We start from the raw sequence: 18,597 nt of genomic DNA, 5'->3' as shown, positions 1-18,597 counted from the left end.
TATTTCATATTTTCTGGGAAATAATTTCAGAAATGGAAATTTTGAGCTGCAAAATACCGTTTTAGAGAGGAGATCAATGCTCTTATCTGGGTACCTGACTAGTGTTGTGCCATTTGCAAAAATGGAACTTCCCTGCAAAAGGTGCACTTGCACAAAATTACTAATTATCCCTTTGGCTTCCCCATTTCGCACACTTTTACTGCTCTGTCACAAAAACATTCTACTCAGGAAGTTAATCATCAGAACAAGCATATATGGTAAGAGTTTGAAGAGATTCTTCCCACTGGGGGATCCCAGAACATTTTGTTTTCCTCTAGTCAGGCAGACAATTAGTTTGTACATCTTCCTTGCGGTGTGTTAACCACGTACTTAGCCGGTAGTCGCTGCCAATGATGTGAATGAACCTCTGAAGGGGATTTTTTTTTGCCAAAGCTTAAGAAATCAAAAACAATAGCCCAACAGCCGCATTGGAGAACCAGGGGAAAGAAATTAGCAGGCTATAATAAAACTCATGGGAACAAGAAATATAGAGAATACATGAAAATACAAGTAAAAAATATTTCACTGCGTCATGATTGTTTATCTTTCCCACTGGGAGAGGTGAGGAAGCTGAGTTTTACCCTGAAGAATCTGGGATGTGCACACAGCGGTGAAAGGCGTGAGATTAAAAGGCATCTTTGGGAGTGTCAGTGAACCCAAACAATTGAAGGAACATACCAGGAGGAGGAGATGTCCTTCATAATTTAGCTGATCTTCTCAAATGCACGGATGTTTGAAGCAGAAACATTTAATCTCCTGGGGTTGCAACTCATCTGTATAAATAGCAAGACACCTTCAATTCTTATATATAAGGCTACAAATGCTTCTTTTTCAATAAATAAAAAAACTATGTGATAAGTAATGATGCTTTATTCGGGCAGAGTGATACAATCCAGACAAAAAGGAAGCAAGTTTTCCCCTCCACACAGACAATAGGCATCCTGCTCGGCCACATCCTTTAATCCCAGCCCTGAAATTACTCACTTGTGAAAGCTCCTTAATTGTGTTTAACTACATAGGCTTTACCGTGTGGGGGACAGGCTGTAACACCAGTAAGCAGTTAGGATCATGACACTCATTTCCATCGTTTTCCAGATATTTGGGAAAATAAACCTGACAGCTAAAATAGCCCCTGGAATAATTGCAGCTATTAGAGCCATTACCTACCCAAATTCAGGTATTTTCGGAGTGAGGAATGTCTTGTTTCACAGGTCAGTTGAGACAAGCAATTAAATTGGAAGAGCAGCGTTGGTTTCTATCGAGAACCTCTCTCCACCTTCCTGCTCGACGCCTGTCTCTTGCCTGATGCACAGTAAGGAAGATAATTTCTGTGCCAAAGAAACAGGAATTCTTAGGCTACTCATTTTATTCCCATGTTGAGTCCCCGCTTCTGTGCTATTTTGACTGCAGGAATGCTGAACAGCTAGAATAGGTGGTAAAGTGAGTTACCTTCTTAGAAAATGGGATTAGGATTTAAATTATCACAGATCCCCAAGAACTGTCACAGCACAGATTACAGTTGCATTTTTATTCTAGTCTTCCATTAAGGTTTTTTTCCATCCACCTGCACTTGGGCAGTATTGAGTAATCTTTTACATGACCTTTAACTATAAACTGAGCTGATAAAGAAAAATTACTTCATTTGCTATTATGTCTCTGGTAAAAAAAAAAAAAAAGGAAACAAAAAGAAGAAAAAAAAAAGAATCTCCTAATAAAGGATTCATGCTTCAGTTCTTTTCTACTTGTGTCTCCTCATTACTCAGGAGAACTTTTTATCTCCAGCTTTTTGATTTGGGTTCCTGGCAGGGAATCTCAGAAGATTCCCACACTACTGGAAATAATATTTTATGTACTGAAGTTGGAAAAGGATAACATGTCCTGCCAAATAACTAGTACAAACTTCTGACCTTTGGAACAATAATAGACATGGTATTTGGCAATGTTAATTTTACCATGGAAGCGCAAAATGAAGTAAAAAAAAATATAAATAAATTGATCTTGATAGACTTTACCGGACTGAAACTGTGTCCTTACCTGATTGTAATTTTTGAGAGCATCTTATAGTGTTTTTCTAGTGGTAGCAGCAGCGTAATGACTTTGTGATGTTAAGAGTAGTTGCTTTTAAGATCCGGGCTATCCATTCCACTGCTGTTCTTCCTGCAATGATACCAGGCACAGCACCAAAAAAAGTCCACAGTTGAGGAAATGTCAAATTTCCTCAGATTTTTCTTTGAAGGAAACACTAGAAATATTATAAAACAACTTGGAATGGCCAACGAAGTCTTTCAGCACAACAAAGATAATTGTGTCATAAAGGGCAAGTGGTAAAAAGAAGGGGAAGGAATAGCTGGAGAAAGGGATGAAACAAGAACACTCTTGTTTATTAGGAAGGAAAAAAAAAAACCAACAAAAAAAGGACAAACACAAGTTGTTTGCCTGCATAGCTTTGATCTCACAAATTTACAAAACTGGGCTCGGGTGAGGAAGGAAAAAGCGTGTTTGATACACGGCTGCTGCCTGTTGTCCCCGAGGGGCCGGCAGTGCTGGAAATCCGGGTCCTCTACTGGGAGGACTTGGGCACCAGCCCAGGCCCGATTTGTACCAACCCCACCAGCCTTCGGAGCCCCACAACTGCTTTTTAGTGAAGGCTGAGATCCAAATTCAACAGGTCGGGCTTCCCACCACGGTGCTGGACCCCCACCAGGCCTCGGTGGGCAAAGCGGGGATGGGGCCGCACGCCTGGGGAACCTGCACCCCACAGCCCCAGGCCCAACGCCTAAGGCTTTTAGAAGCTCCAGAATCAAGAAGGTAAATATTCTATGAGCTGTAAATTGTGAGGAAAAGGTGGGAATGCACAGGAAGTAACGGTGAAGAAACAACACACTGATGTTTGATGTCACGAGAATAAAGTTTCCTTGCCCATGGAAACTCCAACTGGAGAAGTATGTCACACTCGAGGTTGAAACACAATTAATGCAGAAAATGAGTTATTTCTGGTGTCAAGGCCGAACAGAAGGCGTTCTGAGAAGAATCTCGGCGGGACCCTGGGAGCTGTGAGGGGACTAAGGCGCGGTGACACCCGGGCCGAGCTCGAAGGGCTACCGGCTACCCCTGACCGCCAGCCCGCGCTAACCGGCAGCCGGAGGGGCAGACGGCGGTAGGGACCGTACCCACAGGGCCGCCCGGTGCCCCGCTCCCCTCAGCGCTGGGACACCCACCCGCAACCCTGCTCCCCTCAGCGCCGGGACCCCCGCCCGCCGGGACCCCATCCCGCTCCCCTCAGGGCCGGGACCCCCGCCCGCCACCCTGCTCCCCTCAGCGTCGCCCGCGCGTGCGCCAGGCCCCGCCCAACCCTCGCGAGCCTTCCCTCGCGCCGCTCCCCGACCCCACCCCCTCCCCACCCACGACTGGCGGGGGGCGGTGGTCGCTCCCAGCCCCGCCCTTCCCTCCGCCCCGCCCCCTCGCGCCTCTTGCTGATTTTCTGGGTTAAAGCGCCCGCTCTCGCGCTTTTCTGTCTGGAGGGGGATGCGCGGTGTGTGAAGGGTGCCGGGGGCCAGGACGGCGGTGGCGGCTGCTGGCGGCTTGAGGGGAGGCGCAGGCTCGGCTCCGGGCGCGGGACGAGGCGAAGGGATCCTCCGGTGCGGCGTCGCGAAACTCCTCGCCCGCCCGCGTCGCTTTGTGCGGCCCCGGCTGGGCGGAGCCGCTCGGCGCAGGGGCCGAGCGGGCGGGCGCAGGGAGTCCCGCTCCGGCCGGTAACTTCCCTCAGCCCGCGCCGACTTCTCCTCACGGCCGGGCCGTGCTGCCGCCGCCTGGGCCCGCACGATGGGGAGCGGCGCCGGCCGCCGGGGAAACGCGGCGGCAGGAGCCGGCGCCACCTGCCCCGCGCCCCGCCGCTGAGCCGGCAGCCGGAGGCGCCCCGAGCGCCGCGGAGGAGCCGCCCGCCTGGTGAGCAGCCAGCCCGGCAGCGGGCACCGCGCCCGCCCCGGCCCTCCCCGCGGCCCCGCGCCCGCCTCGGCCTTCTCCTTCTCCCCTCCCCGCCCCGGGCCCGCCGCCTGCCCCGGGGCGGCGCGGCCTCCCCCGGCCCCCGCCGGGCCCCCGCGGGGCCGGGCCGCGCTGCGCTGCGCTCCGCGGCGGGGCCGGGCCGGCGCTGCCGGGCGGGGAGGCTCGGCCGATCGCCGTGCGTTGTTGTGGTGTTCGGGTGTTCCCGGCCCGCCCGGAGGCATCGCCCACCGCCAGCCATTTCCGAGGAGTTACGGACCTGGAGGAGCAGGGGAATAGAATGAGCTCTCCGGTGGACCCCAAGATTAAACAGGCTTTGCGGAAGAAACCAGCAGAGAGGACTCCGGAGGTAAGGGGGCAGCGGCTCCTTCCCCGCTCCGGCTTTTGATTTATTTATTTTTAGTCTTTCCTTTGAGTTTTCTTCGGATTTATCCGTGTTCCGCCGGGCTCTCAGCCCGGTGCGTGCTCCGCGGGGTTTGCGGGCTGCAGATGACCGGGCCGGCGCTCGCAAACCGCTTCTGCTTAGAGTTGGGTTATTTGTTTATTTCTGCTTTCCGAAGTCGGACCTCTCGAGACCAAGAGTCTTTTAAACATCCAGGAACACGCTGGGTATGGACCTAAGGCGCTTTATGAACTACTTCAGGCAAGAAGAAGAAGAGGCAGAACACTGAAAAGTAAAATTAGGCATGTTTCGGTGATGCAAAACTTCTGGGAAAAGTTAGCAAGCTGAGAGACTTTGCTTACCTGTACAGTGATGCAGATTTAAACAAAACCAAACTAATTATGCTCTACAGACTTCATAAAGAGATGTTTCTCCAGTGAGTGGGAGTACAGAAATGTGTGAGGCTGGTTAGCTACAATAAAGCGCATTTTCCAATTAACTGCCTTCTCTGTCCCTTCCCCACAAGGCAGCCTGTAATCAGCCATGTATTTTTCGGGAATGGTAATGCCATGGAGCATTAACTTAATAATGAAATATGTTTGATAGCATTTGCATTTCACTGAAGGCTGATCGGAGTTTGTTTGCTTACCCTGGCCTTTTTTTTTTTGTTTCCCTTACTGTGATTTTTTTTTTTTTTTATATGTTCTAAAGAATTAGTGGTATGAAATGATCCGCTCTTGAGTTTGTCCCTTTGAGACCGGGAAACATCTGTTCTCCCTTGATACTTCGCGGGGAGCAGAATGTCCTGCCTGCTCTTCCTTATAAGTTAATTATCAAAAGGCTTCTCGGGGAGAACTGCTGGAGAGTGTTTCAGGGTATGTCCTAGCAGGACACAGACCCCAATTCTCCTTCCAGTCTGTCTTGTAAGTGCCTGAAATACACATGATCAGTCCCGGTGTTTACTTGCCTTGGGATATCTGATACATTCCTACTTGTGGCTCTGCTCCCTAAATTAATGATGAGGCAGTCTCTATAAAAGAGCTGTCTCTCTGTTCTTTCTGTTTTCTTATTTTTATCGCTCCGCTCTTGCTTCAGACCTTTCTTTCGCCCCAGCTGTAGTCTGCAGTTAGCAAAATTCCTTCGCCAGTGTGGTTTGCAGTGTTGGGCAACTGGGTTCATCACAGAAGTGTCATTCATGAGCTGACATACCGTGTGGGCTCGTCATGGCTTGGACTTCGGGGACCAGGTAATCTGGCCTGGCCCGAAACATCTGCCCACTGCTGCTTCTTGCAATGCTGATGGCTCACAGCTGTGTAGGGCTTTTTGTTCTTTAGGGTGTGTGTGGTTTTTTTTTTTAAAGTATCCCAAATTTTCCCCCCTGGCAATTGTCATGGAATTCTTTAGGATTGTCACCTTATTATGGCTAAAACTGCCTTAAAATAAATATATCACTTAGCCTTGTAACGTTAAATTGTCAGATATCATGTTGTCCAGCTGCACTGGACGTGGGTTCATGTGGATCTGTGTCGATTCCCATTGAGACTGGCTGACGTGAGGGTTGCGTGCAGGTTTGAATTTGCCAAGGTATCTCAGCTGTGGAGCAAAACCAGTATCTAATGTTTGCTAATCTAACTAATGGCACCTCTAAAATGATTTAAAAAAAACAAAAAAACCCCCTTAATTCCCTTGTTAATCTGGCCCTTTTTTGGCAGGCATTTAGAGACATCGCACAGCGAGACTACTCGTGATTAAAGTTAAATATGTACTTAAAACTTGGCAGGATTGGGGCCTCTGTTCTTCTTGCCTGTTGCTGAGTGGATAATTACAGTCAAATCACTTTTGTTTTTCTGGGGGTACTTTTGTTTATATACATTTCGAAACTGACCTGCTTTCCAGAAAAGCCCTTCCCTGTTTGAGTAGGACGGTGTATCTGGGGGGGGGTCTCCTTTCTGGATCTGTTACCTGTTCAGACGCGAAGCAAAAAATTGAACCCACGGCCAGACGCTGCCAGATTTCCCAAACATATGTCCCAAGATGTGATGACAGATGGGTATAGGGTGATAAGGGAATTGGGGGAAACAATTGCAATGTGTATTTTTTATTTTAAATTTATTTTATTTTTATTATTTTAAATCCTGCTAAGCATCCTGATTTGTCAGCTTTTTTCTGTAGGCAGCAAGACGTAAGTCAGGGAAGTCGGAACCTGTTTAGCGTAGCCGTTGGGGTCAGAACACCCCAGTTTTGGGTGTTCGAGCTGGTGACTCCTCTCTTGAAGCATCCAGATGCGCACAGACAAAAAGTGTGGCTTCCTTTCTCCCCTCCCACTCTGGTGGAAAAGGTATCATCAGCTCCTCCCACATGAAATCAGCTGCATGGGGCTGCTCCTGCACTTTGACTGCATTTTTATACAGGAAAACCCCCCAAATTCCCCAAACCATGATTGGTATTTTATGATGAGCCAAAGCCACAGGAGTTTCAAGCGCTTTTGGTCCCTTTTTGCTCCCCCCCCCCTATTTCTGATCCTGCAGTTTATTGGAGCAGTTTACCTGGGTATTACAAATTACAGGGTTGGGGCTGCGCTGATTAGTAGCGTGGTCTGGTGCCTCATAACTATCATCTGTACAGCAGGCTCTGGAAAAATACAGATAAATCATCCACACGTTGGATTTCGCTTAGAAGTGGTGCCATTATTCATATGATTTGGATTTTTAGGACTTTGTCAAGAAAAAGTGTTTTAATTTCTAAGATCTAAGGAACTAAGCAGGGAGATGTTAAAGTATTTTTATAATTTCCTTATTTTGGGGAATTATCGCGATGGCATGCTCAAGTAAAACTTTTAATTCTTGATGCTACAAATATTTTTGTTTGGAAAAATCTCTGTTAGGGCAAGTTTTCAGCGTTGTGGTAGCATTCCAATGTTTGCCAATTGTTAAAGTGTATAAGTTATGCATATTAGACATGTACACACTTGATTTTTTTGGTTGTTGTTGCTCAGATACTTCATGTATTATAATCTTTAATTTATTTGGTGGGGGAAATTATTTTGAACTTCTGGAGATTGTAGAGCGTTTAATGATGTATACATTTTTATGTAATTGCTCTTCTGTTACCCCATTTAGAAACTTTCTTCGGTACAACCCGAGTCTGGAAAATCTTTTGAATTTTTTTTCTTTCTGTTTATTTCTTTCTTCCCTCTGCCCTAGCGCATCATAAAGTTGTGCAGATGCGATGCGAGCTGGCCTTGCTCGTGGAAGGTGTTTCAGAATATTTTCTTGTGGGCTGAATCCCGTGTCCACGGCAGATTTCCCACCCCGGGATGCGAGTCCCACTTGGGTACGACTCAGGGCTGGCTGGTGACAGAGATGGGCTGTGACCCTGTGCTGACACTGCCCATAAATCTGCGTCTGTCGCTCAGGTTCAGCCTGAAAGTGCAGAATTTGCCAGGGTTCTGTCAGATGTTAGTTCCGATAACAGATTATCCTAACAAATCAGCTCTTCTGTGTGTGCCCTCTTGTCAGATGGAGGAAACCTTTGCAGTAATTGGACACTTAATCGCTTTAAAAATCATACCTATATTTAAACTATAGTATTTCGTATACTTGTTTAGTATTTTAATATCAGCATTTGTCTTCCAGCATTATGCTGATGTCTGTGCGGTGTTAAATGGGGGAGTATTTATTCATGCAGATCCTCCAGTTCTTGCAGGTTGGGTATATGAGATCTCCCTGCTTCCGTGCAGAGTTTTACCTTCGTCTTGCACATCATCCTGCCTGTTTCTTGTGTTACAGGTGGGGATATTAAATTAGTAAATTGGGATTATTTTAATAGAAGGAAGTCATTTGTTCAAAGCAGTAGGAGGGAAGGACAAGTGTTTATGGCACTGTGTCTGCTCTCTCATTAACGGTTTAATTTTTTGAGGCCCGGAATTCCTTATCAGATCCATACAAAGGCTGTGAAGTTAGTCTTCTGGGGAGTGGTTTAATGCCTACCACAGATAAGGTCTCGGGGGCTGATAGGACAAAGTAGCAAATGATCACGTTCCTTTTTCTTTCTCTTTCCTTTTTTTTTTTTTAATTAAGTTTTTCCCCCTCCCATGAGCATGCTCTTTTTTTTTTTTTTTTTAATCGATCCTTTTCCTTTCATAGTCTCCCTTTAATTCTTCATGACTTTGTTCTAGACAGTATTTCCTTTCCATGGTTCAGAAAGCTTTGCCTTTATTGGACTTCAAAGGGCAGAGTTTATTTTTATTCTCTAAGCTCTTGTATTTTCCTATCTTTGTACTATGTCTTGTTTCAGTAATTCTCGATTAATGTTAATTCAACTTTATTTGGCAATACTAACTCCTCCTCCTCTTCCTGTTCCCTTTTTATTAATACAGTGGAAAGAGAAAAAAAAACCTAATTTGCACAATTGTGTTATAAGAGGGTCTGCTGTTTGGAGTGTGTGTGTGATGCTTCTTGACGGCTCATATCTAGAAAAATAGATCTGCATGAATCTAAATCATGCACAAATAGTACATTGATGGACATTATAAAATGGCTGTAATAAATAAAATAAATTATTGCTGACAGCATAACAAAGGCACTCTTGTACTGTAGCACAGCTGAGCCAAACAGAGGAGAACATCTGCTTCTTGTTTCCAGAAATAACTGGTATTTTGAAGTGGGTTTTTTCATCCTTTTTAATAATTTTCTGTAAACTCAGTAGGTGAAACAGGGGATTAGGCTTTGTTAAAATCCATTGTTTCTGTAGTTCGCAGTGAGCTTTTAGCAGTGTTAATGTAACAATGGTGTTGGGTTTGGATAGCCATTTAATGTAATCAGAATTCTAGAATCACTACAAAAACCTAGATGCTTGCAATTATCTTAAAGCCGAAAAGAAACTTGTATTAAATTAAGTTGCAGATGCTGGTTTGTATTTAATAAAAGTTCCTTACTGTTAGTATGTGGGCCTCCGAAACAGGGAGAGAGGAGTGATGGAAACCTGACTCCTGCCATAATTTTCTACTACCTGACCTCTGTCTTACATTCTCATTCCCATTTTTTTTTTGTTAGTGATAGATTCTTTTGTAGCTGATGCTCTATAAGACTTTGTCGGGTGAGTAACAATCCCAGAGCTCAAACTGAAGACAACCAGCAGTAAAATACTGGAGGTTGTCCTGTAGCTCTGTGCTTTGGTGTCTTTGCCTCCCCAGACTGTATATCAGAGATGAACGGACCGGCGGTACCCGACTTTTATCCCTTTCACTGCAGAGATTTGGGTCCTGTGCTTGGAAGAGACCTTTAAAGCTGCTGTATTGGTTATCACTGGGTGATAACCAAAGCGATTGCGAACACGTACTGACGTGCCTGCAATTTACTCCTAATAAATTCCTGGCTGGGTCGTTGTGTACCTTATGCAGATTGCCTTTCGGTACTCATATGCCAACAATTATTATTTACAGTTACAAGAACATAAAACCTCCTAATATAATTATGAATACTTTTTAAGCAGTCCTGTGGAGGCGACAGATAAGAGTTTTATTTTAGTTCTGTATGACTGAAAAATCAAATGCAGAAAAATCAGCAGCAAGAATGTTGAATAACGGCAACTTTAGAGAACAACTTGAGGGTACCTGCACTCCGGTCCCATGCGCTGCTTCGTTGACACCATTTTCTATCAGCATCTCTGAGACTAGAAAAGACCTAGAATTGTGAGATTTTCTTAAATATTAGATTAGTGTCTTTAAATTCAATGTCTTGTAAAGCTTTTTTCTTTTTATAGTCGTCTAGTAAAAGTAAAGTTCAGAACAGTGATACCTGAGGAGTGACAGGCTGGATGTCATATTGGTGGCTGACAGCTCTTAAGATCGTTTGGGTCTTATTGACAAGCAGAATATCATTTCTTTGTTAATGAAGCAGGTCCTGAAATTCTTTATTACTTCTAGTGAAACAAGAAAAAACCTTCTCTCATCCTCCTGTGCTTCCCTGCCACGTAGCTTCTGTTGAAGGTAAAACAAAACCATATTTTTTTTCCCCAGCTGTTCATTAAATTAATGTATTTATCTCATGATAAATACAGCATTGACAATTCGGGAGGATTGTCCAAGGATTTAGGAGAGCTGCATCTACTCAGCCTCCAGCTTGATGATTTTGGAAGGTTTTAGTCCTTACATTTTCTTCTGTTGTGTTTTCTAAGAGTGCTTTGGGTGGGAAGTTGTGTCTTACTATTTTATTTCTTAATACAGTGTAGTATCTTGAGTCTTCATCTCAATTAGACCTGTGGTTTTCCTGTAATAAAAAAAGCCAGGCATGCAAACTCTTGTCCTACCTCATTAAAATGCTTCTTGATAATTCGTTTTCATAAACTTTGTATTTGCCCCTTGTTGTCTGAGGTGATCAAGAGTGATGTTCTTTGATAGGCACGTCTCAATCTTTTATTAAAAGAATTCAAATAGAGCCCAATCGATGCATGTTTGCTGGTAGTTGATCAGTCTTACTCAGCATCCCTGGGAAAGCAGTGTGGGTAAAATGTGGTGTCCTCCTCCCCAAGACTGGGCAGGGTCAAATCTCTCTTCTGGGTAATTAAAATTAACCTCCTTTTGCATTATTAATCTGTGGCTGATCATAGATTGATCTTTAAATCACAAAGTCTTATTTAAAATCGGTGATATTTGGCTATTTTACTGCTGTTGTTTTCATTGCCGTGTGGACATGGCTCCGCGCTCGTGACATACGGTGGATTTGCCTGTTTTTTGGCCAGAAGCGCTCGACAACCTGGCATATGTTTCGGTACCCAAATAATTCAGATCATCACTTAGTTGGAACCTTAAGTACAACACACTTTCTGAAGCTGAAATCAGTCCTAAATTAGTTGCACTTAAAAAAATAAAATCCATCTGTTCTTTCAAATGAACCAAAATACAATATTGGAGCACTTATAACCAAATGTTAATATATGTAAATATTCAGCTATAAGAGCTTTAGTGTCTGTTTTGGGAGGCTTTTTTTGTTTGTTTTTGACCAGTTTTTTGAGCTTGTTTTCGTTGTGCTTTCAGCAGCAAGACTGAATGTGTTGCTCGTATTCCTCTTCTGATTATTTATGTCTCGGAGACACAAAAAAAGTTGTGTTGAGCCTTGGACAAGGAACCACGTTCACATCGGAGGGTTCTGGTTTGGCTGTTCTGCAGCCGTTGTCTGTCTGGGATACCTGCAAGGAAACTTTCCTAGCAGTTCGCAGAAATAAATATTTTTTTTCCAGCCTTTTTAACAGTTAAGGCCTGTTGAGTTCAGTCAAATATAGATTCATGGTTCCAACCAAATAAATCGGGTTTCAGGGCACTGTTTTAGCTGCGAGTACATACACTGGCTTTACTGAAGTGTCATTGGCAAATAGGTTTTTCTTAAATTTAGAATCTGTCTAACAAAGTTTCCTTGTTCAAAAAAATTAATATTAAACAAGTAGAGAAAATAGCATGAATGTTGCTGGGTGGGTGAGTTTTTTGGGTTTAGATTCTGTGTCCCTATTAACCCGTATTGTGGGTAAGGGCATCCAAGACTGTCCTGGAAAGGAAAATTTGGGCAGGAGTAAAAGGGGTAAAAAAACCCTCAGGTGGAAACAGGGAAGCATTGTGACTCTTGAGGTGCCCTGAAGTAGGTGTATGGATTCTCCCGATGAATTCATTTTGCAAGAGCGTTATGAACCAAAGCTTTTTAAAAATAACAATAATTAAAAAGTCAAAACCAAACCCAGAAGAACTTCTCTCCAAAACCATTTTATTCTTTACCTTTCAGGTTGGGTGAAATGCCAAAGGAAGTAAGCTCGTAATAAAAACTTGGAAAAGTAAATTAGACTGAACATTGACTGTTCCTCACCTAACATAGTGCTAATAACCTGGGAATGCTCTTACAGTTCTTCCCTCTACAGGCTGCCCCTTGCTGGTTTCTGGCCTCCCTTGGCAGCTGAGGTGCAATCAAGGCTTTTTCCTTGGTTCAACAGATACCTGGAGCTTCTGTCATTCCGGTGCAGAGTAACCAGCGTCATTCCTGGAAGGGTCCCAGTTGTTGACTTGGTGGGATGTGTTAAAACTGATTACGATCATGCTGGTTTCCAAAGCATCACTCTTAAATACGAGTCTGCGAAGGGTCCTTGGGGCTGTGTTGCTGCGTTTCCCAGCCTGGACAGAGCCTGCAGTGGCCACAGGGACCTGCTTCTTGAAGCCCAGTGTCCCAGTCCCTGTCGGTGTGAACCTCTGTAGACTTTAACCTCTACCCGTACTGATGCTGTGTGGGATTATTTTACCTCTTTAGCTGTGTAGGAGCAGAAGTGTACAGATGTTTCCCCTATGACAAGTGATGCTTCTTGGTTTTGTGTACAGAATTGGAAGGGTTATTATAAATTACATGCTCTGGCCCTTTCCTCCTACCTGCCTCGCTTTGCTCAGTACCCAGCCAGAACCGGCTTTGTTTCATAGAATCCTAGAATGGTTAGAGTTGGAAGGGACCTTAAAGCCCACCCAGTCCCATCCCCTGCCCTGGGCAGGGACACCTCCCACCAGACCAGGTTGCTCCAAGCCCCGTCCAACCTGGCCTTGAACCCCTCCAGAGATGGGGCAGCCACAGCTTCTTGACTCCCAGCTGCTGCTCTTGGGTCCTGACTAATGTGATTCCTTCATGTAAAGCCTGCTATAAAGAATGTGGATGCATTAAAGAGAAATTCAAATTACAGTGCGCTAATAACTCTGTGGACAATGGCTCATGTGTATTGGCATTGTTTGCAGAAAGTTCAGGGTTTACGCTGGGTGAGTCACCAAGTTACACATGACGAGGTGAAAAGCCGTTCGTTCCCCCGTCCTTGTTTGTCTACTGGATGTAATTTCCAATTCTGATTCATTAAAATGAAGCGGTGAGTAGGAATGGTAGTTCTGTTACGGGATACCGGTGAATGGGTGTCTTCAAGCCTTGTCTTGGCCCCTTGAAAGGTGGAGTGCTCCTGTCCGGGAGTGAGCATGGGCTCTTCTGAGCATCCCAATCAAGTGTAAGGAACGTATGGTATCTCTTGTGTGTGTAGTTACGCGGAGAAGTCGGACGCTGTTGCCTAATCTTACCTGCTCCTGCTTGTTGGGATGCCTTTGTGGGAAGCAGGGCCACAACAAAAGCAGTAACAAAACATTCTGGCTTTGTAATTGGTGTGTCAGTGTCGCGTACTTTCTATGACTGTTGTGTGTCTGCGTGTGTATGAGTGTGTACTGCACACCTTGTGTATGTGATCTTTAGGTGTCTGTTCTGGAAGATATGTTTAAAATAAGGATTTTAAAGGAAATCATATTCTAAGACGCTCTTATATGTATGAATATTGTATAGGAGGAAAAAAAGACAACTGTGTGCCTGTGTTGCTGGTTCTTAAAATCCTAGAATAGTTAGAGTTGGAAGGGACCTTAAAGATCATCCAGTTCCAACCCCACAGCCCTGGGCAGGGACACCTCCCACCAGACCAGGTTGCTCCAAGCCCCCTCCAACCTGGCCTTGAACCCCTCCAGGGATGGGGCAGCCACAGCTTCTCTGGGCAACCTGGGCCAGGCTCTCACCACCCTCACACCAAAGAAGTTCTTCCTAATATCTAATCTAAATCTCCCCTCTTTCAATTTAAAACCATTACCCCTCGTCCTGTTGCTACACTCCCTAATAAAGAGTCCCATTTTCTGTGGATGAGAGGGTGCTCAGGGGACTTCTGCTCCTGGACCCGGGGAGGGACAGCCCCTGGGGAGTGATGGCAGGCGATGTCTGCACTTGCCTTCTCTGGGCCCAAAAGCAATTGAGTATTTTGTTATGCTTTAATGTGTCCAGAGTCTGGTGTGCGTAGGAACAGCTTTGTCTGAAGTCCCTGTTACCAGATGTGGTTTGATCTCTTTTTATTGCTTGTTTTTGGGTTTTGTTTTTTAAGCTTCTCATTCTGTTATATACCTGGTACAGACAGATACTCCAGCTCTGATACGGGTAGCATCGTGCCTGTTGATTCAGTGCTGGTTGTGGGTTGAAGGAATTTGAGAATCTGGTGTGGGTGTAGGTAAGAATATTAAATCAAACATCTCTGGAATACATCAAGTTTCTAGTTTTCCCATGGCAGTCTTCCCCGGGTCTCTCATCCTTCACTCTTCCCTTCTCCTGGGTTCAGAAGGTGTGAGGGGGGGGATTGGTGTTGCAGCCTGATCTCTTTGGAGAAGGATTTTGGTGGTGGTGCTGCCGCCGGCGAGGCACGATGTGCCAACAGCTCTCGCCGCTTTGTGCTTCTGGTCTGTCCTGACAGACCCCAGGAGGAGCTCCCATCCCAAGCTGGCCTCGGCAGGGCTTCTACTGGTCAGAGGGAGACTTGCTGGTCCTTCTGGTAGCCTCTGCTTTGCCAATGCTGTCGTGTCACTGCCTTTTGGGGTACCTCAGCGTTGCAGCCCCTTGCTCTGTAGCAGCAAGCTCTCAGGGGGCTATCAGCACGTCCTGAAAGGGATGCACATCCTTCCCGTCCTTTTTATTTAATTTTTTTTTTTTGCAAGAAGCTGGCTTTATAAGATGCACTCTGTGATTCTAGGGTTTTCTGGCCTGACAATGTAGTTGTCAACAAGGCTTTTGTATCTGGGAGGTTATTGTCAACCAGAAACTCGCTGTTTTTGCTGCGTGGTTGTCGGAGTACGCTAGAAGCTCCCACAGACAGTATTTATGGGTCTCTCTAAGCTGTTGGCCAGAGTAACTGTAACTAAAGACCAGAGATCACAGCAGCTTGCTTCATGATAATCTTCACAGTAAACACAGGATTTAGAGCTCAACAGATGCGATTTTGCAGACTACGTCACACATTTTTATTGATCTAATATTTTGAGGCCTAGTTATCTAAATTATGATGGGGTGGCAGTAAATTTAACTTGTGGGAGGTTGAAAAATGACTCCCATTTCCTGAATGTTGGTGTGATGGAGGACTCTTGGTGCTACGGGAGCAGCTGTGGGACCCGGCACGGTGGGAAGATGCCCTGGGAGTCATCAGCAGGGATTCTCTGTGTCTGGATTCCAGTCTAAAGTCAAGCTGGTTACAATTTAGTACCTGTAACTTTCCAATATCAAGCTCTTTTTTGGTCATTTTCAGAAGGTACTGAGCCTTCTGCCTCATCGGATCCTTAAACCTCATTAAAGGAGCAAATGAAATGAGAGTGAATCAGGATGGCTCTTTCCCAGTCATCTTCCAGGCAGCGTGTGAAGTGTTCTTGCCCTAAGATTACTTTTCCTATCCTTGCTTCCAATTACTGTTCCTGAAAAACTGGTTTTTCATTTTAATGGCACCTGTGACAGCTCTGAGAGTGAAACCAGAAATTATGGTGGAGTCCTGGAATTCTTTATTGGAACTTGCTTCCTGTGGCGTATACCTTTCCTCGTGCAGTGGGGTCATGCACTTAGTTTCATCTGCAGAGTGATAATTTAACTAAAAGTTTTCACTGACAAATTAAAATTTAAGTCTGTAATGTGACATTTCCCTAAAAACCTGTTTTCTATTGTGTTATCTGAATTTAAAGAGTGAATTTTAGGGACGACTTAGGTAGTAAGGGTGTGTTTTACAAAGCTAAAAGGCAAAGCCAGTGCCTCGTTACTGACCTTGCACTAAGAGCTCCTTGGAGATACCAGAATAGTGAAGAAAGGCGAGAAAAGGGTGTGGAAGGGGGTGGGAGAGAACTGTGCGTTCACTTGCCATGCAGAAAAGTTGCCAAATGAAAGAAAAATACATTTTGTTTTCTGCTTTTGTTCTCCAAAACTGCAAAGGGTGGAGGGCAAGCAGTCAAGATGTGTAGGTGTTAAATTCTTTCTAGAAACAGTATTAAAGCTCCAAAACATCATACTGATTAAAAGTAATAATAAAAGTAATAATTTTAATAATAATAATAATAATTTTAACGTACTTTGTATAGGCTTTACAGAGGACTTTTCCTGTAAGGTTTATTTTGACAAAACCAATTCTTGTGTCACTTTGTGTAAGGAGAACTGGGTATCTGTTCATAGTGCAGATAAGAATAAGAAAATAATACTCAGCCTTAACTGCAGATAAGCTTGCCCTGTGCCCGTGCTCCCATCACAAGGGTGTGAGGAGCTGGCAATCTTTGGGTGGAAACAAGTCTCTTGACACTAAAAGGTGGCTTGTGATGGTCTTGTCCGTGGCGAAGAAGCCACAGGCTTCTGAGGACCGTGCATTCTGGATGGACCTCCAGTTTGCAGGGTTTATCCTCTCTCCCCCAAGCACATCCGAAAAGGAGTGTTCCTCGAGAAATATGTTGGAGAACGGATCTGTAAAGGATGTTGGAGCTCCGATGTCCTTCCTTGTAAGAGGCCATTGCCGTACAACAGTTTTGCTTGTGCCAGTAGTGCCAGACATACAATTTCTAAAACGAGGAGGTCATCTTATTCCAATGACCTCAGGCTTAAAATTTAGAGGGTTTTCCTTTGTTTGATGAAACTGTGATACACCCTTCTTCCTCTTTTGATGATTTCAGTGCAGTATTTTGGAAATACCCTTAGTTCAGGGAAGCACACGCAAATTACTTAGCATTCTGCATCTGGTTTCTCTGGGTTCCTTAGCTCTGCTAATTATTGGTTATCTTTTAGCATAGAGAGTTGAGCAAATTCTTGCTGAATTATAAGAAAAATAACTGCCTTAAGGGATTCCCACTTTGTAATCTTTTTGTGCCTGATTAAAGCATTGACATTTAAGCTGTCTGTCCTCTGTAGACCGATTAAAAATGAGCCTCAAATGTTGGTCCTTCTGGTCTGGAGGGAAAGAATTCTTGTGGTGTGGTGGCGTGTTGTGTTGCAGGGATGTACAATTTGGCCTTTTGGCCAAATAAGAATTCCTACGACGAGATGGTTCCAGAGCTGCTGTAATGTTTCTCACCTTGACAATTTGCATTTGAAAGATCTGGACAGTGAGGTCTCCTTTGTAAACTGTATTGTGTATTTAGCTTTAAAAGGTGATGTTATCACTTCTGCTGTTGAATGTTTATCCTGGGAGGTTTTTTTATGCTGTTGTGCTTTCCCGTGGCCACAAGATATTGTGGGCTATGTAGGGAGGACATTCTACTTAAAGCTGATTTACTTCACCTGATGTTCTCGGGGTTCTGTGTAACGTTATCCAGCCGACAGTAGAAGTAGAAGTGGTCTTCCCAACTGCTGCAGAAGGAGTTTCTGTTCCTGTTTCCCATTTGAAGTAGGAAGGAAACTGGCAGTCCCATGTTAGGCTACTGACCTCCCGTCAAATCTGTTTGTTACTTCCATTTGCATTGGATGGTGATGCTTCCTTCAGCAAACTCTTCTGTAGATGCTGTTGGTGATGCTTCCTTTGGCAAACTCTTCCACAGATGCTGTTAAATGTGACTTACAAGGTGCTCGGTGGAGTCTTCAAAATGTGGTGGTATCTCCTAACTGGTGGATGGTCTTGGTACAGAAATTAAGGGACATAATCCAGCTGGTGTGATAGTTATCCCAACGATCTCTGAGCATGCATGTTGATACCTGCCATGTCCTTCTGCACTGTTGGGTTGCACTCTTGGGTGGAGTTTACAGCTCAAGAGAGGGACCATGTGTTGTTTTGTTCCCCCCCCCCCCCCCCCCCCCCCCCCCCCCCCCCTACATATTAGCTAAAAGAAGGGAATTATTGTGTATCACAGACCCATAGTTAACAGATGCTGCATAACCAGAGTTGATCACAACCACGTCCTTAAGAAAAGCTGAGAATTAGGGTTCTCAAATCCAGCAAATCTGGCTATGTAGAATTTGGAAATCGTAGAGTTCAGTGTCGTGAACAGTAATGTTCCTTTGATTTTTCCTAAGCTCTAGTCAAACATTTCTTTTATGTATTTTCATCTGAAATAATTACATAGCTCTCACAGTCGTGAATGCTGATATACTAAAGTGGGATGCTTTAGGAGGTCTTCACCCACTTCTGACACTCATACAGGGTGCCCCAGTAAGCCCTGTGGTGGACTGGCTACTTGAGCGAGAGGCCAATACACTCCAAATGCACTGCTTTTCAAGAAAACCCACAGCAGAAGTGTCTTAATTTTCAGTATTATTGTGTAAAATGTCTGAAGCGCAATAGCGGATCCTTAAGGTTTCTCCCAGGGGGGTGGGCTGGGATCTAGACTTTATGTTCTCCATGTCTGTAGTCACAAA

The 18,597-nt window shown here is 44.7% G+C and overlaps 1 protein-coding gene across 1 annotated transcript in view; it reads left to right on the top strand.

Moving 5' to 3' along the window:
- Positions 1-4,266: 4,266 nt before the first annotated feature.
- RAPGEF6 (Rap guanine nucleotide exchange factor 6) overlaps positions 4,267-18,597 on the top strand; it is a 130,618-nt gene continuing 116,287 nt past the window's right edge. The window contains exon 1 of the mRNA XM_074155810.1: positions 4,267-4,387. Within this exon, the coding sequence (XP_074011911.1) occupies positions 4,319-4,387 (69 nt within the window). The 5' untranslated portion in view covers positions 4,267-4,318. The remainder of the gene's footprint in view (positions 4,388-18,597) is intronic.

The sequence above is a fragment of the Numenius arquata genome, chromosome 11, assembly GCF_964106895.1.
Source record: "Numenius arquata chromosome 11, bNumArq3.hap1.1, whole genome shotgun sequence".
In the NCBI taxonomy this organism is placed as follows: Eukaryota; Metazoa; Chordata; class Aves; order Charadriiformes; family Scolopacidae; genus Numenius; species Numenius arquata.
This window is presented reverse-complemented; position numbering and strand designations above follow the sequence as displayed.